At 38.2% G+C, this 23,965-nt stretch overlaps 1 protein-coding gene across 4 annotated transcripts in view; it reads right to left on the reverse strand.

Moving 5' to 3' along the window:
- MRPS28 (mitochondrial ribosomal protein S28) overlaps positions 1-23,965 on the reverse strand; it is a 210,416-nt gene extending 186,451 nt beyond the window's left edge. For 3 of the 4 annotated variants that reach the window (XM_057307687.1, XM_044382728.3, XM_057307688.1), the window contains exons 1-2: positions 23,712-23,965; positions 529-710 (exon numbers count right to left, since the gene is read on the reverse strand). In XM_057307687.1, coding sequence (XP_057163670.1) covers positions 529-710; positions 23,712-23,927 — 398 coding nt within the window. In that variant the 5' untranslated portion in view covers positions 23,928-23,965. The remainder of the gene's footprint in view (positions 1-528; positions 711-23,711) is intronic. The other variant, XM_026495845.4, reaches the window with a different exon arrangement.

A 23,965-nucleotide genomic window follows, 5' to 3' on the forward strand; every position in this document is an offset into this window, starting at 1 on the left:
TTATACTCAAAAATATCTTTATAGCTATAACAGAATGAATTCTTTCTATAATAGAAAAATTATAATTCTGAGAGTAGCTGCAAAATAAGAAAAGAAAATGATAAAGCATTGGAATTTGGTAGCAGGAGAGGAAAGGAGCATAAGAAGTAGAAAGGGAGGCTTCTCTGAGAAGCAGAAGACTGTGGAACAAAGAAGAGGCAAAAAAGGTTACATGTAAAATGGCCTGAGCAGCATATATTACTATAAAGCTGGTTTTAATTTTATGGTGGGGAACAGTTTATCACCAGGATGAACATCAAAATCTTCCCCAAAAGTGCCCTCACTACTTTGAAAAGATATGAATCTAGCCTAATGTGACTAAAATGACATGACATGAATCTAAGCCTAACTTCCCTAACTAGCATAATGAAGAGAAATAAAACATATTTTCTGTCTTTTAGCAAATCACTAATTAAAGTTCAATAATATTTTTGAGGTATCTCAACTTTTATCAACACTCTTAAAACACTTGGGAATGATTCTACTTACTCTCCATCCACTTCTGGTCTTCTACATACACAATGAAACTTGCCACCAAAATCTATATAAAGATCATTCTCTACAATATGGAAGATTCGTCCAATGACTAGTTTATCCTTGGCAGGTCCCATTTGTGTAAGAGGAGAATGTCTCAGCATAGATGCAAAGGATTCCACATTTTGCAGAGAGCCCTAAAAAAAAGAGGAGAGATTTATATGCATATAATTCAAGATAAAAGTATAATATGAAGATACAATAAAATCTTACAGGGAAAAATTTTAAAAGTCAATATGCTATATATTTATATTTTGTGGCAATACGAAAAAATATTTAAATGGAATTCTGCTTTAAAAAACTAGATATACTCTTTAACTTCCTCTTCCTCCCTTCCTTCTTGAAGAGGAAACCAAGAAAAGCGCTTAGTGGGAAATGATGCTGATGTGATGGCTCAGAGTAGAATCTGGAATGTGAGCAAAGTAAAAAGTATCCTCAGACAAAACCTCTTACCATGGGGACAGAAGGAGGTCAGAGTCTGACCATGTGAGTAGGGTATCCAAGAAGGTGATTAACTTTATTCTAAACACCGATCATCTGGGGGGAAAAAAGACTTCAAGTTTAGAGGGAGTGACTGAACAGTATGGAGGTTCCTCAAAAAATGAAAAATAGAATTACCATATGATCCAGTAGGTCCCACTATTGGGTATTTAACCAAAGAAAATGAAAACTAATTTGAAAAGATACATGCAACCTTAAGTTTACTGTAGTATTATTTACAACAGCCAAAGTATGAAAGCAACCCAAGTGTCCAGTGACAGATGAATGGATAAAGAAGATGTGGTATAAATACACAATGGAATATTACCCAGCCACAAAAAAGAACAAGATCTTGCCATCTGCAACAATATGGATGGAACCTAGAGCATATAATGCTAAATGAAATAAGTCAGCTAGAGAAAGAAAATTATCAGATGATTTCACTCAAATGTGGAATTTAACGATTTCACTCACGTGAAATTTAAGAAACAAAACAAATGATCAAATAAAAAAAGAGATAAACAAAAAAACAGACTCTTTAATAAAGAGAACAAACCAGAGGGAGAAGTGGGGGTGGGGAATGAGTGAAACTGATAAAGGGGATTAAGAGTACACTTATCGTATGAGCATTAAGGTATAGAATTGTTAAATCATATCATATCTCCAAACTAATATAACACTGTATGTTAATTATACTTCAATAAAAAATAGCCCAATAAAAGGTTTTTTAAATTTAAATATAGATTAAAAGTGATTAAGGGTCCTTCAACTACCAGGGTGAACATGAGTTCTTGTTATATAATATTTTTCAACAGGTTTGTTAAAATTTTCTTCTTTTTCCTAAAGTAAAATTTCAAAGGAAAAATAGCTTCTTGTTTTGTGTTGCTCATTTTCCAGGAGTCTTTTTACATATTGAATTTACTTGAGGTTTGACTAAACCTAAAATGCAGGCTCCTTACTTCTTTTTTTTTTTTTAACTTACAAATTTTTTTCCAAACACATGCTTTTTCAGAAATCTGTGAGTACAGACTTGTACCTTCTACTCATCTTTAATTTGTGTCTGGTGTGGTATGTGCATTCTTTGGCTCAAATTAAGGGAAGTACTAAGTTTCAGTTTGTGAGAGCTAATTACAGAAGAATACTAACAATTTAATCCATCTATATCCTGTATTTGGAATAAGTTTTACATCTGTTATTTCAGGGAGAATTATTAAGAGTTTGATAGTATGCTTACTTTACAAACTATAAAACCGTATTTATGACTCATTTTTAATACATGCAGTACTCCAAGGATTACAAACTCAGATGCCAGGCTGGGTGGGGACTTGGTGAGCAGAAGAATTACGTGCCCGTCTAAAAGGTACATTCACTGCTCAGCTCCAGCTCCAGCTGCAATTCGAGTTCAGTGTTGCCACATCTTTTGATTCTCCAAGAAAAGCCAGAAATCCACGTGTTAACGTAAAATTCCCAATTTTTCCATGTTTATTTTTTTAAAAAAGCCTTCTACTTTATCAATGTGGTAAAGCACACTTTGGCCCAAACACCAAAAGCTTATGACCTTTGCCTCAAGGAAAAGAAAGTCAAAGGAAAAAAAGGTCAAAACATTTGGCTGATGCCAAGTCCCTCAGACGCAGGAAGGAGGGTATGATGGTGGATTTGTTTCAGTGAGTTGAAACACACTGGGAAGGAATCCTGAGCACCTAAGTGTCCACTTAAACCAAAAACAAGTCAGTAGGTCTAGATGCCAAACAGAGCTGAAAAGGTAGCCAGGAATATTACGCGTTGAGCCATACTACTAGTTTTATAACTCCACAGAGTATATTTTTAAAGGTCCTCAAACAAGCACCTCAAAAAAATAGTTCTTTCTTGTAGAGAGCCAAGTATGAAACACACTCTATGTAGACATAGGCTATGAGCTGCCCTCTAGAGGTAGCACAAAGAGTCATACCAACCCAGCAGTGACAAGAGCAGCTACTGTGACACTCCACTGGGAGCCACTATATCATTCATAACAGCTGCCACCAGAGCAGCTGAAAAGGGCACTGCTCAAAGGCAAAGCAGAGTATCAGCTTCTGGGTCTCATCCTGCTTGCAGTCAAAGGGGGTCGTCCTCCCCCCTTCTTCCTATGACCTGCTTTCCCATTACCCCACTCCTGTGGTTGACAGCTTCTCCTTCCTCTCTCTCCTTCCTCCTCCTCCTCCTCCTCTTCTTCTTCCCCCACCACCTTTGGAAGACTTTCAATTGAAGCCATGGTCTAATTAAAACAGCCTTAGATGATAGCAAGATCCAGTAGTAAATCTAATAGTTAAACATTTATTGAAAACAATTTAGTCATCGCTAAGGCCTGCTCCTAAAATATGTTACATAATCTCCTTTATAACTGTGAAGAGATGTTTGGGCTAAGATTAGTATGACAGTAAAAGGTATTTCCTCCTAAGTTTTAGAAAATAATTACGTGTTAATGACTATTTAATAAGATCTCTTAAGACTTTTTAATAAATCTGTTGTAAAATATTTATATTATAAATTTCATAAAATTATGAATAATTATTTTTATACTGGAGTACAATCAACATATAATATGATGACATTATAAAAGTTTCAGGTATACAACATAATGATGTGATGTATGTATACACCATGAAATGATCACCACAATAAGCCCGGTTAACATCCATCACTATATGTACTTACAAAAAGTTTTTTTTTTTCTTGTGATGAGAATTTTTAAGATCTGGTCTCTTAGCAACTTTCAAATATACAACACAGTATTATTAACTATAGTCACCATGCTGCATTCCTTTGACCTATTTTATAAGTTTGTAGCTTCTGACCCCATATACTCTCCCACCCCCCCATCCCACCTCTGGCAACCCCTAATCTGCTCTCTGTATCTATGAGCTTTTTCTCTTATGAGCTTTGTTTTTGTTTTTTGCTTGTTCAGATTCCACATATAAGTGAGATCATACGTATCTGTCTTCCTCTGACTTATTTCACTTAGCATAATGCCCTCAAGGTCCATCAATGTTGTTGCAAATGATAGATTTCCTTCTTTTTCATGACTGAACAATACTCCATTTTATATATATATATATATATGTATATGTATATGTATATGTATATGTATATGTATATATACATACCACAGTTTCTTTACTCATCCATCAATGGAAACTTAGGTTGTTTCCATATGTTGGCTATTATAAATAACGCGGCTATGAACATGGGGATGCATACATCTTTTTGAGTTAATGTCTTTACTTTCTTCAGATAAATACCAGAAATAGAATTGCTGGGTCATATGGTAGTTCTATTTTTATTTTTTTTTTTTAGAAACCTCCGTCCTGTCCTCCACAGTGGCTGTAGCAATTTACATTTCCACCAACAGTGTATAGGGCTCCCTTTTCTCTACATCCTCACCAACACTTGTTATTTCTTGTCTTTTAGATAATAGCTATTTTAACAGGAGAGGTGAAATCTCACTGTGGTTTTGCTTTGTATTTCCCTAATGGTTGATGACGTTGAGCATCTTTTATATACTTGTGGGTCATCCATATGCCTTCTTTAGAAAAATGTCTACTTAGAATTTCTTTCTATTTTGGGGTTTTTTTTGCTATTGAGTTATATGAGTTCTTTACATATTTTGAACATTAGCCTCTTATCAGATATATGACTGGTAAATATTTTCTCCCATTCAGTAGGATGCCTTTCATTTAGCTGATGGTTTCCTTCCTTTGCTATAAGAAAATTTTCAGTTTGATGTAGTCCCACTTGTTTATTTTTGCTTTTGCTGTCTTTGCTTTTGGTGTTGAATTCAAAAAATCATCACCAAGACCTATGTCAAGGACCCTACCACTTAGTTTTCTTCCAGGAGATTTATGGGTTTAGGTCTTATGTTCAAGTCTTTAATACATTTTAAGTTACTTTTTTGTCGTATGCTGAAAGAGTGGTCAAGTTTCATTCTTTTGCACGTGGCTGTACAGTTTTCCCATCACCATTTCTTAAAGAGATTATCCTTTCCCCTTGTATATTCCTGGCTCTTTTGTCATAAATTAACTGAACATATATGTGTGGGTTTATTTCTAGCTCTCTATTCTGTTCCATTGGTCTATGTGTTTTTATGCCAATAACATATTGCTTTGAATATGGTTTGGAATCAGAGATTGTGGTGTCTCCAGGTTTGTTCTTTTTTTCAAGATTGCTTTGGCTATTCAGGATATGAATAATTATATTTTAAAAAAGAGATTTTAAATTCAAATAGTAATAGAATGCTATTGTTTTTTGTTCTATTATTTCTGCCTATGCTTTGTTACATTTTACAATGGAAGTCAATGTATTTTCAGTGAGTGAAATAATTTTACCACAAGCATAAGACCCCTGGATTAACACCTGAATTTGCTTTTAAATTGTATACTTATTATTCTGTTTGGACACTATGTCAAGTAATCAGAAAAAGCTCTCCTTCAAAAATCATAATCTAGAACCATTTCTGAATTCCTCATTTACTTGTCAAATGTCTTCTAAAAACAATAAATGTAGCAATTCCTTCAACCCACATTGACAACAACATTGTTAGCTCCTCCTACGCTGATGCAGACAGCAGAGACAGTAGGCACACTGTCACCTACTGGGTATACCACGGAGCTCAGTGTCTAACGCTGGTTATGGAAAATGTTTCTATAAAGCTCATTCACAGAGTTACCACAGATTAAGCAGGTACCTCAGAGTTGACTGCTTCCTTTGAGAAGTAGTCACAGGGCTCAGATTTCCAAGTATTCCTGTTATTCTACTGTACCATTTTTTCCCTTTGAGGACTAAAAGTTGAACAGGACTGTCCAGGTAGAATGGGGGAAGGTGAAGGGATTAGAAAAATAGCAAACAGTATCACTTTAATTTATTCATTTATCAAATGTATTCAGTATTGAGTGCCTGTCATGTACCAGGCTCTATTCGAACCTTAATATAAAAATATGTGAAATGGTAGGGAAATACAGAGTTAAACCAACATGACAACAGAGATTTGGGTCCAAAAAGTTGCTGTAAACAACTGCTACCCTCACACAGGTTGTAAAGAGTCTTGTACCACAGGCTAAGTGGCATCAGATTCAAAAGAGGTATGTCATTAATGGGGTAACAGTATGTGTTCCTCATTTTAAAAAGAAAACGTTGACAGAAATATGCAAGACGGACCAGAGAGAGGGGGGGAAATGAAAAGAACTGTTGAGAGGCTCCTCCAATTAGCTAGGACAGAGATGATAAAGGGCTTACACTGAAGCAGTGGCCATAGGAATATAGCAGAAGGAATAAAGAGCTATTTACCAAATAGCACAGCAAAGAGTTGATCTTCAACTGGCTATAGAAAGTAAGGCAGAAAAGCAGCTATGAATGAGGTGTAAGAACAGTGCGGTAAAAGTAAGAGAGTAAATTATTTTTGCACATATTAGGCTGTGATACCCATAAAATTTCAGGGAATACTGGCTATCTGGTAGGTAGTTAAAGACAATGGTGCAAAGGAGTGCCTGGGTGGCTCAGTTGGTTAAGTGTCTGACTCTTGATTTCAGTCAGGTCATGATCTCAGGGTCATGAAACCAAGCCCCGCGTCAGCTCCATACTCCGTGGGGAGTCTGAGATTCTCTCCCTCTCCCTCTGCCCTTCCATCCCCCTCCTCCCCTGCCAAAATAAATAAGTCTTAAAAGAAAGAAATAATGGTGCACATATTTATATACATACTAACATAAATTTACACATGTTTATAGTGATATAATAATATAAGTTCTTCAAAATAAATATATCAAATGCTAACTGTAATAATTTCTATATAGGACTAATTTTTCTTTGTATTATTTATTATAGAAAATCTAGAACATAAAGTCTATGTATTACTTTAAAGTTTCAATGTATATTAAGTATATATAACTTTCATGCATATGAGGACATTTAATATATAGCTTAGAATTAGAGGCTATTAGTGCTAAAAGAAACATGAAATATCAACAAGTCCAACTACCTCACTTTACACGTGAGTACCATACCTGCTATTCAAAACTACATAATATGGCTAAGCAGTGATTCTTAAATGCGAGTTGCTTCAGAAGTTGGAAAGCAGATAGAAACATTAATTTTATTTTATTTTATTTTTTTAAAGATTTTATTTATTTATTCGACAGAGATAGAGACAGCCAGCGAGAGAGGGAACACAAGCAGGGGGAATGGGAGAGGAAGAAGCAGGCTCACAGTGGAGGAGCCTGATGTGGGGCTCGATCCCAGAACGCTGGGATCACGCCCTGAGCCGAAGGCAGACGCTTAACCGCTGTGCCACCCAGGCGCCCCGAAACATTATTTTAAAACTTGAAGGAAACATACAGGAGAAAAACAAATACTCAGGAAACCTCAGTTCTATGACCAACTCTGCCATTAAATAGCTAAAAAATCTTGAATAAGTCATTTAAGTTTTAAATTTGTCTTCTCATTTGTAAAAGAAAAAAATGGAGTGAATATCTACAAATTTTAGTAATAGGAATTCTTCAGTACTCTAAAACGTAAAAAGGATTTTATAAAGTAATAAACACTATAAATGGAAGACAACTTCCCAGTAAATATTGGAACATATGCTCAACGATTTCTTAGTGAAGGGGCATAAGAAAAGAAAGTTTCGAAATCTCTATAATAGAGGTATATCATAGTAGCAGGAGAATAATTATGCTAGATAGGGAGAAACAGAATTAGGAGAGGCTGGATAATCAGTTAGTGGCTGTCTGTCCCTCTCTCTGAGATGAGCTTGAGCCACACCCTCGCAGATGCTGGGAGGGAAGTGGAGAGACAGACACAATCTGGGGCCAAAGGATGCCTTAAAGGTTTCTAGTAAGACAGATGTTGTCTGACCAAAAGATAAGGCATGCAGGTATACACATGGAACTGTACCTCCAACCATTCTGGGATATAAGACACTTCTAAAACTGAATTAAGTGTCATGTTCTAAGATCCTATATAACTCAGTACTATACAATTTCTTTCTTTTAATTGAAGTATAATTAACATAGAGTGCTATACTAGTTTCAGGTGAACCATGTAATGATTCAACAATTCTATACATTACTCAGTGCTCATCATGGTAAGTATACTCTTAATCCTACATATCTATTTGCCCCACCCCCACCCACTTCCCTTTTGGCAACCACCAGTTTGTTCTCTGTATTTAAGAGTCTGGGTTTGTTTGGGGGTTTTTTTGTCTCTTTTTTCTTTGCTCATTTGTTTTGTTTCTTAAATTCCATATTAGTGAAATCATATGGTATTTGTCTTTCTCTGACTTATTTCACTTAGCATTATATCTTCTAGTTCTAGTACTATGCAATTTAATAACAGTCATCACATTTAAAATCAATTGTTAAATGTTTGTCTTCTTTGCTATACTTCAAGATGGAAAAGGAGATATCTGTTTTGTTCACTATTAAAAAAAAGTTTACGTAAATATATTATCTTAGTTCCTGGAAGACAAATAAATAGGATGGATGTATTTCCTGACTATTCTAAAAAGAACCTTCTGAAATCAATTTCCATCCTATCCATGGCACCACCCCTTTCTGTTACCCATGTTCCAATGTTTAACAAACTCAATAGTCAAAACATGTTTTCAGGGATCTGGAACTGCTATAAAATGCACTGCTATCTATTTCTACATTTATTCTAACCCTGCACAATAAAAACACAGGGAGAACAAGTAAATAAAGTCCAGAAGAACTGTCCAGGACAGGAATTGGCTCATAAACAGGCACTCAAAAAAGTCCCTAGGGTAAGACTGTGAACACAAGATGAGACTACCAAAATGGTTCCAGAGGAACACAACGGTAAGATGGCTTGTCTAAATTACTTCTCAGCTATCTGGGGTTGGCTCTCTGAATTGACTCAACCTAAAGGCATTAGTGATTCATTTCCATGATAAAGGACACTGATCGTCCATGGTGTACACTGGCAAAGCAGTTCAAATTAACATCTGTAGACACCAATACCAAGTGACTACAGAGGGCAAGGCTTTGTCATGGAAAGTAACTTATGCCTCATATCGATTAAGGCAAAATACAGAAGTATAAAAGTGCCGTTTTCTGTTAAGTGAACTGGAAAATGATAACCTCAGGGCTTTAAATTCCCAGCTAAAGGTTAACATAAGAGATCTGAAAGCCTCTGCAACTGTCCGAAAAGAAATCTTTTATCTCCTTTAGCCTCAGGCCTGAAATTAAAAAACAAAACAAAAATCCTCCAAAGTCTAATTCTGCAGATGGCTGAATGACAAAGCAAACTGAGTTCCCAATTTCACAGGTTCTCTAGTGTTGAATTTGGGGCATTGATTAGGAAGGTGGTGGTGAATCCCGAAGATCAGAATGGGAATATGGCCAGACTCTGATAAACCTGCAGACTCTAAGCCCCTAGACTCTGCCAAGTGTCCTTTGCCGAGAGAAGAAGCCCTTCCATCCCAATCTGAGGAGGTTAGTCTTCCCTTTCCTGAATTACCTGCAATGGTCTACCCTGAGGTAGTTGCAAGGGGCCACTGAGCCTCTTAAGCACCCATCCCTCCCACTTCTCATTGCTTGTAGAACTGCAGAGTTCGACACGGTACTCACTAGAAACATGTAGCTATTAAAATTTAATTAAAATTGAATAAAATTTAAAATTCACTTCCTAAATTGCACTAACCACATTTCAAATGCTCAACAGCCATATGCAAACAGCCCAGATATTATAGGATATTTCTATCATTACAGAAAATTCTATTGGCTAGCACTAGATCTATAATTCAACTCTCAGCAGACCCCAAGGGGTGAGATACAAAGTACAGTCCATGAAGAGGTAGGGTACCCACCAAAAGAACTGCATGATTTTGTTAATTTGTATCAATATAAACTAAGGATCTGCAGGGGAATGGATCCTAAGGGTACTGGGTCAGAATGAAGGGAAGACAGTACTGCCTTAGGCCAAATTTACTAGTATGGGCTCACTAAGCAGAGACTCAGATACAATATGTTAGCTTCAGAGGCTAGGCATGGCTTTTAATAGCTTGCTTGGCTGACTGAATAAAACCTGAACGCAAAGACAGACTACACTATATGAAGCTGAAATACCAGAACCTCCTCAGCATACCACAGAGGAAGGCACCCAAATGCTTGAAGCAAATAATACAATGTTGAAGTGGATTTATCGTTTATGACCTTTCCACCTAGCCCTTACTGTGGTCCCTAGCAGGATCTATAAGATACTCAGTTCACCGACGCTGAGGAGTGAGGGGAGTGCCGGCATTTCTGAATTGCTATGTGGTGACTATTCTCCTCACCAGGACTGATTGGTGGGAGCTGCTTCCAAAAACAGCTCTCTGAATTCAGAGGAGCTAATGAGATCTTGAAGTGACAGGAGTCAGGTCAGCACTTCCTAGCCAACAATATGATGGGCATGGTTATCATAATTCAAGAGAGCCTAAGCAGTAATCAGAACAGTCCGACTTGAAGAGCTCTTTGCTGTTGGCTGATTGATGATGACGTCCCAGAAATGAAATAGATGGGAAAACTCTGTAGTTCTAATGAACAGAAGTCTGGCCTGAATCACCACAACTGACTCTCAGGGCCACACAACAAATTCCCAACCTGAACCAATTCCCAGACACTGAGTCCTCTGAATGAAGAGAAGATCATGCCACGTTGAGGAAGGATCCTACTACATAGCGAAACATTTATACTGCCAATCTTCCTACCAGCTTTCCTAAAGAGAGCAATGACTGTTTCCAGGGTGTCCACTGGGGAAGGAGAAATAATCACACTTTTCAAGGATTACGTGAACTGACATAACTCCTGAAGACTCAATTTGCTTCCAGTCAGAATAGAGGCTTATGCCGGTGGTCACATGATTAATGGGAGTTTCAGCTCAGGCCCATCCCCTGAACTCACTGTGGTTCTCTCTCCAGTTCTAGAATGCATAATGGAAACAGATTTACTCAGCAACTGGCAGAATGCCCACTTTTAGTTCCTTAATCTGTGGAGCGAAGGCTATTAAGGTAGGAAAGGAGAAGTGAAAAACACCAGAACTTCCCCTACCTACCAAACAAGTAAATTGAAGGCAATACTACATTCCTGGCGGCACTTGCAACGATTAGTGCCAAGCACCTAGAAGATGCAGGGTGGTGATTTCTACCACATCAACACTTAACTTGCCTATGTGGCCCTCCAGAAAACAATGGGTCCTAGATAATGATAATTTATTATCACAAACTTAATCAAGTGGTAACTCCCACTGCAGCTGTTGTTCCAGATGTGGTTTCATGGTTGGAGCAAATCAAATATCCCTCAGCACCTGGTATGTGCTAACTGATCTGACAAATGCTTTCTTTTTCTAGATCTGCTAGTGGAGACTATATAACTTGGGTTATACCAATTCACCAGCTGAAAGTTGCAACACCTCTAGACACATGGCAAGACACATGTATTCCAGAGGGTGGGAAATAAATCTCACAAAAATGTTGGGCCTTGGTGAAATTCCTAGGAGGCCAGTGGTCTGGGCCATGTTGAGATGCCCATTTTCTCCACTAAGAACAACACACAGTACTTAATGGGTCTCTTTGAATTTTGGAGGCAACAAATACTTTATTTGGACATTCTTCTCAAATTCTTTTACCAAAGTAACCCAAAAAGCTGCCAGTTTTGAGGGGGGCCCAGAATAAGACAAAGCTCTACAACAGGTACAGACTACCAGCAAGCTACTCTACCACTTGGGCTTTATGACCCCACAGATGTGGTATTGTTTCAAGTACCTGTAGCAGAAAAAGATGTAGAATAAAGACTTTGCCAAACATCTCTAGGGGAATCATAATGCAGAGCTAGAGTAGTCCTGAAGGTAAAAGAATAGCCTCCCAGTGGACCGAACTTTGAACAGTACACCTGATCACTCCGCCTAGAAGGAATGACAGCCTAAGGTATGGATCTATATTAATTGGTGTAAAGTGACTAATGATTTTGCTGGATGGTCAGGGATTTAGAAGGCACATGATTGAGAAATAGATGACAAGGTTTGGGAAAGGGATATGTAGATAAACCTCTCTGAATGGGCAGAGTGAGAAAATAAATCAGTCACATGTAAATGATTTCTTTAGCAGAAGGAATCTTAATAATCAGGGGATGACAACGAGTCCTGTGGATGTCAACCTCTTTCCCCAGCTACTCCTGTCCCCCACAAATGGGTTCAAGAACAAAGCTGCCACAGCAGCAGGGATGTGCTTCTGTCTTAGTGATAGAAGGGATATCTCAACATGTCCCAGACTGTTAGCCAATGAAAAATTTCACCAAGATGGCAGGTCCCTGAGTTTTTGTGGGATGGAGGTTATGCATGGATTCAGAAACACTGACTTCTACTCACCCATGTTGATCTGGCTACGGCAACTGCTAAATGACCAATCTGCCAACAGCAGAAACCAACAATAAGCTTCCAATATAGCATCATTCCCTAAAATGATCAGATGGTACCTGGTGGCGGGTTACACTGGGCCATTCTATATAGAAAGGACAGTGATATGTTATCACCGGAATAAACACTTACTCTAAATATGGATTTGCCTTTCCTACCCACAAGGCTTCTACCAAAACCACCATCCATAAACTAATAGAATCTCTGATTCATTGTCATGATATTCCACACAGTAGCTTCTAAACAAAAAAATCATTTTACAGGAAATGATGTGTGATAATGGGCTCATGTTTATGGAATTCACTGGTCTTACCAGTGCTGGTCCTGACAGACTAGCAAAATAATCCTTAAAAAAAACCACACACACACACAACACTCTCTATTTGAGATCATTGTAAATTCCCATGTAATTAAAAGAAATAATACATAGAGATCCCATCCATCCTTTACCCAGTTCTCTCAAGGGTACTAAGACCATATAAGAAACCACAACCAGGAAACGGACACTGATATAATCCACCAACAGTATTCAGATTTTACCAGCTTTATATGCAATTACTTGTATGTGTATTTAGCTCTACACAATTTTATCATATGTGAAGACTCATGTATTCACCACCACGGTCACGTTACAGGACAGTTCCATCACTGCAAGGATCCCTCATGTTGCCCTTTTGTAACTCCCCATGATCCTTCTGACCTCCACCCCATCTCTAACTCTTGGCAACCACTGATCTCTTCTCCAGCTCAATAATTTTGTCATTTCAAGAATGTCATAAATAGACTTACACTATACAACCCTTTGGAACCAGCTTTTTTCACTCAGCATAACACCCCCGAATCATTCAAGTTGCTATGTGTATCAACTGTTTGTTCTTTTTACTTCTAAGTAGTATTCCATGGTAGAGATATACCATGCTTTATCATTCAACAGCTGAAGAACATCTGGGCTGTTTCCAGTTTTTGGTTATTACAAATAAAGCTGCTATGAACATTTACGTACAGGTTTTTTTTTTATATGAACATGAGTTTTCATCTCTCTGGGATAAATACTCAGTGCGCTAGTGTACACATCTTTTTTGGTAGAACCCAACCATCTCAATTTAGGTAACGGGCCAGAGATGAGCTGCTGAACTGAACTTCTCCTGGAATGGAAGTCCACCACTCATTATCTGCTAGTGGCCAAGAGCAGAGTGCTTTAAAAAGCAAGGCAAAACCCAAAACAAATCAATTGTTTTATTCCCAAATCCCTACAAACCAGGCTCTACTCAACTGTGATAGTTTCCTTTATTTCCCTTATTATTTAATGCCAACAGATAAAAACAAACATAAGGCACATAATCATGTTATAAAAATTATTATTAATACAGGGGCACCTGGCTGGCTCAGTTGGGAGAGCATGTGACTCTTGATCTTGGGGTTGTGAGTTCCAGCCCCACGGTGGGTATAGAAATTACTTAAAATAAAAAAAACTCTTTGGAGAGCTTGGGTGGCTCAGTCAATTAAGTGCCCAACTCTTGATCTCAGCTCAGGTCTTGATCTCAGGGTCCTGAGTTCAAGCCCCACCCTGGGCTCCACAACGGTTGTGGAGGTACTTTAAGAAAATAAAAAAAAAAGGAGGAAAAAATAGTCTTAAAAAATGCTTTAAAACATTTTTAAAATTATTATTATATAATTAAAAGAGGAAATTTTAATATAATCTTTAAAAGTAACCAAAACACAAATACCTTAAAAGAATGGAGATTTCTAGGAAAAGTGAGAGTTAATAAATAATAAACACAAATAAAGTTAATGCTGACTTTGGGAAGTCACAAAAGAGGCTCTCATGGATGATCAGATCGTATGACAGCCCATAAAACAAAATATATACAGAACATATTCAGAATATACTTATCTTTTCTTTTAGGAAATGTATAGTATTTATATTATAGGTGTTGACTTCTCCCCAGAGATTTATACCTACCTCAATTCACTCTTCTATTGTTTTTATATTAACTGGTAATTTTCTCTAAATATGCCTTGAAAATGTTAGACCCTAAAATGAAACTAAACATTTCAAAAGATTTTTCTTACTAACTCAGGGATAACTCACCTAGAATTTCATAATGTAAAAACCGGCTGGCACCACAGCTAAAACCGTAAATATTTTTCAACATTCCTTTACATAATTTGTTTTTAAAACACTAGTATAATTTTTAAAATTGTCAATATAAAACTAGTGAGAAAACAAAAGTTTAAATAAAACTATAGAATACTGCTACTATATGAATTTAGTAGAATTAAAACTTACACTAAAAATAAGAATTTTCCACCTGGGTGGCGCAGTCGTTAAGTGTCTGCCTTTGGCTCAGGGTGTGATCCCGGGGTCCTGGGATTGAGCCCCACATCAGGCTTCTCCGCTAGGAGCCTGCTTCTTCCTCTCCCACTCCCCCTGCTTGTGTTCCCTCTCTCACTGGCTGTATCTCTCTGTTAAATAAATAAATAAATAAAATCTTTTAAAAAAATAAAAAATTAGAATTTTCCCCTTGACATTAAACAAATCCTTTAAATAAGCTATATTTTGGATTTTCCCAGTATTCTGAATGGACAAAATATCTGATTTATATATTTTGCCTTCTGGAATGTTCCAGCATTTTGAAATAAAAAATATCAAAAATATTCATGAAAAAGTGAAAAGTAACATTTAAAAAAATCTGCATGAAACCTAATATATTGCTAAAATAAAACTATAAACTGTCTTGTAACATCAGTATTCTACATAAATAAACTAAAATAGTAAAATGTTATTCTCTATCTTAAAAGAATAAAATGTTCTGTGTGGTCTCAAAAAATCTTGCAAACCATTTTCAATGTACTGAAAAGTCATATGCTTCCCTCTGCCGTTAAGAAGCAGTATTATTCACAAAGCAGAAAACCAATTATTTGCTCAACTATTGCCATCTTGTGGCTACAAGATAAATCATCTGCTATTGCAGAGCTTCCAATTGGCTTAACAGATTCTATAAATCTCTATTGTCTAAGTGACACAAGAGTGTCAGAGGTTTTAAAATATTTCTTTTTAAAAAAGAGAGGAAAAAGTATCTAATTAAAAAAATATACTTAGCAAACATTTACCTGGTCCTCTATACGTAAGAATGTGTTATGCTGGTTACAAAAATGAAACGAATTGGTCCCTACCCTCAAAAAACAAACAAATAAAAAACTAATTGAAGAGACAGCTGCATAAACCAGTATTAAAGGTAATAAACTAAAGAAAAACAGAAATGGATAAGTGACCATGGGGTGAGTATGGCACCTACAAACCCCATACTGAACAACAGCATTTCAGGTCATTTAAATTTAAGATCCCTTTTGCTAGGAGCTTCAGTAAAATCTTAGGATAAGTACTCATGATGAACTGCCCTTGATTAAATTCCTGCCTGCAGGGGAAAGTTCCTTTGAGGAAAACTTGCCTGGCTCTTACTGAGTATCACTTACTTCTGAGGTGCCCATACACACACATACCGAAGTTGGCACTCTAAGGATAAGAATGAAATCAATGGGTAAAATTTCAACCTAAACTGTTGACTATACATACATATTGTTAAATCTAATAGGCCACCCAAGATAGTATAACTGTATAAGTTTAACTCCAATATAAATCAACAAACATATATTTAACCCCTAACTTATGTAAAGGGTGAAAAAAAATTATCCCTGATCTCCAGGAACTACAATCTAAAAAACAGGATAGACATGGTTTCACTCATCGGTGGAACATAAGGAATAGCAGGGAGATCGGCAGGAGAAGGAAGGGAAGAATGAAGAGGGGTTAAACAGAATGGGGAATGAACCACGAGAGACTGTGGACTCTGGGAAACAAACTGAGGGTTTCGGGGGGGGGGTGGGCTAGTCTGGTGATGGGTATTAAGGAGGGCACGTATTGCACGGAGCCCTGGGTGTTATACGCAAACAATGAATCATGGAACACTACATCAAAAACTAATGATGTACTGTATGGTGACTAACATAACATAATAAAAAATTAAAAACAAAAAACAAATAAAAAATAAAAAAACAGGACAGAACAAGTTCTTAAATGACTTCAATATAATTTAAGAGTTGTGTGTGTACCATAAAGGGAATATAAAACAAAGCTCCAGGACATTCAAAAGGAGTTTCATCTGGTGGATGAGATGATAAACACCTAATGCAAGAGGTGATTTTTATAAAGGAATTTGCAGGCAGGGAAGCTAATTCCAGGGGAAAGAGCAAAGACAAAGAAACAATGATCTGTTTAGGCAACAGTGAACTATTTATTTCCACAGAGAAAAATTTTTGAGCAGAAACCATGTTATAAATGAAATCTTACATAGAACCCCAATATATATGACATAAATGTAGTATGTTGTTAGGATAAGTCTATTTTATGGTTCAAATTGATAGCATTTACTTATTATGAAGTCAAAAAAAATGTGAACATGCAGTTATTTTGATAAAAAGCACAAGCTGATATCAGTGGTGAGGAATAACAACCCCAGTTCCCAACTTCTGTATTTGTTTTGAGGACTAAATATCAAGAAATACCCCACATGGAAAAAAAAATACCCCACATGAATAAAGAGGTGAGAAAACAGGCATTGTCATGCACTCCAAGTAGGAGTGTGGTACAAACAGGTTTCATCTATCAAAACTCTAACTGCCTGTATACTTTGACCCAGCATATATCCCATAAGTATGCAAAAAATATGTAATGCTCACTGTAGCACTGTCTATATTTAAAAAAAAAAAAGATACACATGGCTAACAGACACATGAAAAAATGTTCAAAATAATTAGCCATCAGGGAAATTCAAATCAAAACCACATTGAGATACCACCTTGCACCAGTTAGAATGTAAAAAATCGACAAGGCAAGAAACAACAAATGTTGGAGAGGATGTGGAGAAAGGGGATCCCTCTTACACTGTTGGTGCGAACGCAAGTTGGCACAGCCACTTTGGAAAACAGTGTGGAGGTCCCTCAAAAAAGTTAAAAATAAAGCTACCCTACGACCCAGCAATTGCACTACTGGGTATTTACTCCAAAGATACGGACGTAGTGAAGAGAAGGGCCACAGGCACCCCAATGTTCATAGCAGCATTGTCCACAATAGCTACATTGTGGAAGGAGCCGAGATGCCCTTAAACAGACGAATGGATAAAGAAGATGTGGTCCATACGCACAATGGAATATTACTCAGCTATCAGAAAGAACGATTACCCAACATTTGCAGCAACAGGGACGGGACTGGAGGAGATTATGCTAAGTGAAATAAGTCAAGCAGAGAAAGACAATTATCATATGGTTTCACTCATTTGTGGAACATAAGGAATAGCAGGGAGATCGGCAGGAGAAGGAAGGGAAGAATGAAGGGGGGGTAAACAGAAGGGGGAATGAACCACGAGAGACTATGGACTCTGGGAAACAAACTGAGGGTTTCAGAGGGGAGGGGGGGGGGATGGGCTAGCCCGGTGAAGGGTATTAGGGAGGGCACATATTGCATGGAGCACTGGGTGTTATACGCAAACAATGAAGCATGGAACACTGCATCAAAAACTAATGATGTACTGTATGGTGACTAACATAACATAATAAAAAATTAAAAATAAATAAATACATACATAAAACTTAAAAAAAAGAACAAAACAGAAAACCTAGAAGCTCATTAATGAAGGCCTGGTTAAATAAACTATGCTACAACCACACTATGGAACACCAAGCAAATTTTTTTCAATGAGGTATATACACATTACACATATGCAACAAGAAAAAATATTTGAAGTTATACTTACCTGAAAACAGCAATTTTCAGCAGCAGCAACTAAAATACACTGAGTGCTTATCAAGCATCAGGCACTTGTGCTAAGTGTTTAAATAATAAATTCATTTAATCTCATAATAACTTCAAGACAAAGAATTTTTACAAAAAAAGGAAAAGAAGATAGATATTAGGTAATTTCCCACAAAACTGCAGCTAGTAAATGACAGAAGAACCAGGATTCAAACCGAGACTATCTGAATCCAGAGCTTATACTCTTAAACAGTAATAATATAATTCAAAACAGTACCAACCAATTTGCGTTTAGATGTAGAGATTACTTAAAAATAAAATCTTTAGGGGTGCCTGGGTGGCTCATTCAGTTAAGTGTCTGACTTTGGCTCAGGGCATGATCTCAGGATCCTGGGGTCCAGTCCCATGACAGGCTCTGCGCTCAGCAGGGAGTCTGCTTCTCCCTTTTCCTCTCCCCCTCCCTCCGCTCATTCTCTCTCTCTCTCTCAAATAAATAAATAAATAAATAAAATCTTTAAAAATCAAATCAAATCAAATCTTTAGGGGCGCCTGGGTGGCTCAGTCAGTTAAGCATCCGACTTGATTTGGGCTCAGGTTATGATGTCAGGGTCATGAGATTTGGCCCCATGTTGGGCTCTGCACTGGGCAAAGCCTGCTTAAAATTCTCTCTCCCTCTCTCTTTACCCCTCCCCTGCTTTCTCTTTCCCTCTTCCTCTCAAAAAACCAAAAAACAACCACCACCACCACCAAAAAACACACTCTCAAGTTATTCCCTATGATCTCCTTACTTGCTGCAAATAAAGCTTCTTTTGTGTGACAACTCCAAACAAACAAACATTCTCCAGCCTGGAAAGTGAGGAAAAGGAAAGGAGAGTGCTTACATTTCCCATTATAATCTTCAATGCTATTTGAATTTCCTTTCTAAAATAAGCAAATGTTATTTTTATACTTTTTCAAATATTTTGACAATACAAGGGTGAACTTCATTCATCTTGTAAACTCAGGATACTCTCCAATTAATTAAATCCAGAAACTTCAAAAAAGTGGACGTTTCTTCACAAAGTTGAATCTCTTTCAACACCTCACAACCGATCATACTCATCATCATAAATAGAAGTCAGAAAAGCACTAAAAACTTCCAATAAGCACTAAAACTAAAACTAATGTGGTATTTTCAGTTTCATTACTCTTAAAATTGGTTTTGCTCAATTATTATTCTGGACAAGCACACCTAACTGATATGCTGAAACCTGTACTGTTCTTAGTTATACAACTGTTTATAAGCACTACCACACAGATCTCAATTCAAAGACAGCCCAAGCAAAATTAATAACACAGGAAACAACAGATGTTGGCGAGGATGTGGAGAGAAAGGAACCCTCCTACACTGTTGGTGGCAATGCAAACTGGTGCAGCCACTCTGGAAAACAGAATGGAGGTTCCTCAAAAACTTAAAAATAGAGCTACCTCACAATCTAGCAATTGCACTACTAGGTCTTTACCCGAAGGATACAAAATACTGATTTGAAGGGGTACATGCATCCCAATGTTTATAGCAGCATTATCAATGATAACCAAGCCATTGAAAGAGCCCAAGTCCATCGACTGATGAATGGATAAAGAAGATGTGTACACACACACACACACACACACACACACAATGGAATACTACTCAGTCATCAAAAACAATGAAATCTTGCCATGTGCAAGGACATGGGTGGAGTTGGAGTATATTATGCTAATTGAAGTGACTCAGTCAGAGAAAAACAAATACCATAGGGTTTTCCTCATATGTGGAATTTAGGCAACAAAAAACAGATGAGTGTGTGGGAAGGGAAATAAAAAGAGAAGAGAGGAGAAGGCAAATCGTAAGAGACTCTTAACGATAGAGAACCGAGGGTTGATAGAGGGAGGTGAGTGGGGGATGGGTTAAATGGATGATGGGTATTAAGGAGGGCACTTGTTATGATGTAAGTGACGAAGCACTGAATTCTACTCCTGAAAGCAGTACTACACGACATGCTAACTAACTAGAATTTAAATAAAAATTTGGAAGGAAAACAAAGAGAGCCCAGACATAATGAAGTTCATATGCACTATGTGTACTATTCATTCATTCGCCCATTGGCAAACATTTATTAGTGCCCACTAAAGGTCAAGCACTGTGCTGGGGATGTAACAGAACAAGACAGACAAGATCTCTACCCTCCGAAATTTATATTCTAGTGCAGAAAAAAAGCCAGGAAAAGCTTTATTCTGAAGTATGCACACATTACTCTGGCACCACAAGTTAACATACTAATGATTACAAATGACCTTAAATTAGGATTAAACAGAATGGCATGTGCATTTTTTTACATTAAAGTTTAGTCATTATTATTTAGAAAAACAGCGGGATTTCATTCAAAGAACTGTCCAATCCTGGAAGCATCTCTCTCCGTGAAACTATTCTCAGAAGGCAGGACACTGGAGGAGAAATGGCTGAGGCCATACAAAGCTAAAATGTACTAAATTAAAGCTTACTCTGCAGCAGTCACTGGACTGAGAGCACTTCAAATGTATTATTTCATGCAAACTCCACCATAACCCCAATTAGAGTATTATGCCCACTTTGAGATAAGAAAGCAAACTAAGATAGCTAAGTAACTTGCCCAGAGTTAACTAGCAAGATGGCTGCACCAGTCGCTGAATCCTGGCCTTCTGAAACTGAACCTAAACTCTAATCTCTGCACTGGACTGAGTCCTGAATGGTAGCAGGCTGATGATGGAGAGATGTGTATTTAATCTTGTAGGCAGTGTGAAGGAGGGCTCACAAAATTATCAAGCAAAGCAAAAAGAGCATCTCACTTAGTCTGATTACAGAGCCCAACTTTAGGAAAATAACTCTGTCCACTGTGTATAATGACCTAGATCAGGGAGCCACTGGAGTCAGTGGCATCAATTAAGAATGAGTAAAGGGATCCACATAACTGGAAATGTTCCAAAGCTAAGAGCTCTTAGAATGGAGACTACAATCCAGCCTCCTGATACCCTCCCCTCCAGGGAATTTTCTGTCCCTCCATTAAACCAACATGTTGAAAAATTTTTGAGTATTAAGTAAACCGCATGTCACAACCAAACACATTTTTTTTAAGTAGGCTCCATGCCCAGTGTGGAGCCCAGCTTGGGGCTCAAACTCACTCTGAGATCATGACCTGAGCTGAGATCAAGAGTCAGACACTTAACCAACTGAGGAGCCCCACAACCAAACACATTTAACTTCAATCTAGTAGAATAATGTTTTCTAAACTGTGTTAGGCAGAGAACAACTGCCCGAAGAGACTCCATTCAGCCTGGGCAGGACCGAGCAATTCCAATAGATGTGTTGGGATTTCCAAGAAACACTCCAGCCTCCTCTTGAAAAAACCAAAGGGAAAGGAAGGCAATGGAATCCTGATTATGCTCAAATAATCAGGTTGTTTCCTTCAGTAAACAAACATTGCTTATCATATGAAACCCCCAAATATGATCCCCATGTGTTTCAAACACTCTACCTATGATGTTAAAATTTCACTCTTGCCACAATTAACTCAGCAGCTGAGAATTATTTCCTGGTAGTTTCTGACTGTGTTTGGAATGCAGGAAGGCGTGTGAGAAATACAGAAATCCCTTACCTATAAAAATATTTTGGGGAAGGGAAATGTATGTTATACATTTCCTACTTTACGGCACTTAATCCTCAAAGCCATCCAGCAAGGATGGACCTACATCCATTCATCAGTCAGCTTCAGGTCAGTCACTGGTATCCTTTTAGGATTTTACGACTTCTCCAGACAAAAATGGCCCCACCCCCAATATGTCCACATTCTTAAAAATTTTTAAAAATTTTTTTTAATTATTTATTTATTTATTCGACAGAGATAGAGACAGCCAGTGAGAGAGGGAACACAAGCAAGGGGAGTGGGAGAGGAAGAAGCAGGCTCACAGCGGAAGAGCCTGATGTGGGGCTCGATCCCACAACGCTGGGATCACGCCCTAAGCCGAAGGCAGACGCTTAACCGCTGTGCCACCCAGGCGCCCCCCAATATGTCCACATTCTAATCCCTGGAATTTGCGAATATGTTACCTTCCATAGCAAAGGAAAATTACATTGCAGATGGATTTAAGGTTGCTAATCAGTTAACCTTAAAACAGGGAGATTATCCTGAATTATCTGGGTGGGTCCAAAGTAATCACAAGAGGCTTTTAAGTGGAAGAGAGAGGCAGAAGAGAGGTCAGAGTGATACGATGTGAGGAGGACTCAATCTACTGTTATTGGCTTCGAAAATGATAGAAGGGGGGCAGTAAGTCAAGGAATGCAGGCATCCTCTACAAGCTGGAAAGACAAAGAAACAGATCCCACCCAGAACCTACAGAAAGGAACAAAATTGTTCCAACATCTTAATTTTAGCCCAGTGAGACCTCAATCAGACTTCTCACCTACAGCACTAAAAATAATATATCTGTGTTGTCTTAAACCACTAAATGTGTGGTAACTTGTACGGAAGCAAACAGAAACCTAATGCAGCTGGCTTCTTCTAATCCTTGGATTTTAGGGAAATTTTGTCAATAACTATTAACAATTAATTGCTAAATTCCAGGTAGTCTTCTATAATCCAGGACACTGCCAGTGTGTTAACTGTTTGGTGCTGGTCTCCAAAGAAATAAGTACAGAAATGGAGAGCGGTTATTTTTATATAATTCAACATTGCCAGACATCCAATTTCATGTCTGCTGAATCTAATAAAAAAAATTGTGACTCCTTTGTATGCCTCTCTTCCATTTCACTTATCTAATAATTTTATCCTATTTTACAAAGTATTGCCTGAGACACATGGAATTTTTTTTTTTTTTTTTGTCATTTAGAGAAAAGGAAAGCAAAGCACTGACAAGTTAAATCACTTGCTCAAGTTCATAGAGACGGTATTTCTCTTTCACCTATTCACTGAATTAACAAGTATTTATAAAGAACCTTGCACGCCAGACGCCGAGCTACACGCTGGAACTTCTGTGTAGAAAGAACTAGACGGCAGACAGCTCAGCCTTTCCCGGTGAGTCCAATTGCTCTCTGAGACCCAGCAGTCGCCCTAGACCGCCTCACTGGCAGCGCTCCCTGCTGGTTTCCCGTTCAGCACTCACCCAGGAAGATGGGCGCAAAGGAATGCGGACAAAGCCGGTCCAGCACGTAAATGCCGCGCAGAAGTACAACAAACGGAGAAAAACACCAACCACTAGTTCTCTTCGGACTAGCCCGCTCCCAGGCCAAGACACACCCCTGATCCTAGCTCCAGCCCTTACGCCAGGCTCCGCCCCGACTCCCACTCCACCCACCACGCCCGGGCTCTCCTCAAACCCTAGCCCCGTCCCGCGCGTCTCTGGCGCCACTCACTGTCTTCTCCTCGAGCTCCGCCTTCTGCCGCAGCTTCGAATGCCGCTCCAAAGCGCTCGCGAAGCCGCCTTGGCGCATTTTAGGCTCTGTGGAATCGGAACTCTCACTCCCGGAGCTACTTTCAGTGCCTGCGCCTCGACAAGGCCGAGAGAAGAGAAACAGTCGCAGGAGATAGCTCTCGGCAGTTACGGCACGGGCCCGACACAGCGCCGCCATGACGGCTCCGCAACCTCTGACCTTGGACCTCCCCGCAA

The sequence above is a fragment of the Ursus arctos genome, unplaced genomic scaffold, assembly GCF_023065955.2.
Source record: "Ursus arctos isolate Adak ecotype North America unplaced genomic scaffold, UrsArc2.0 scaffold_6, whole genome shotgun sequence".
NCBI classification, from domain to species: Eukaryota; Metazoa; Chordata; class Mammalia; order Carnivora; family Ursidae; genus Ursus; species Ursus arctos.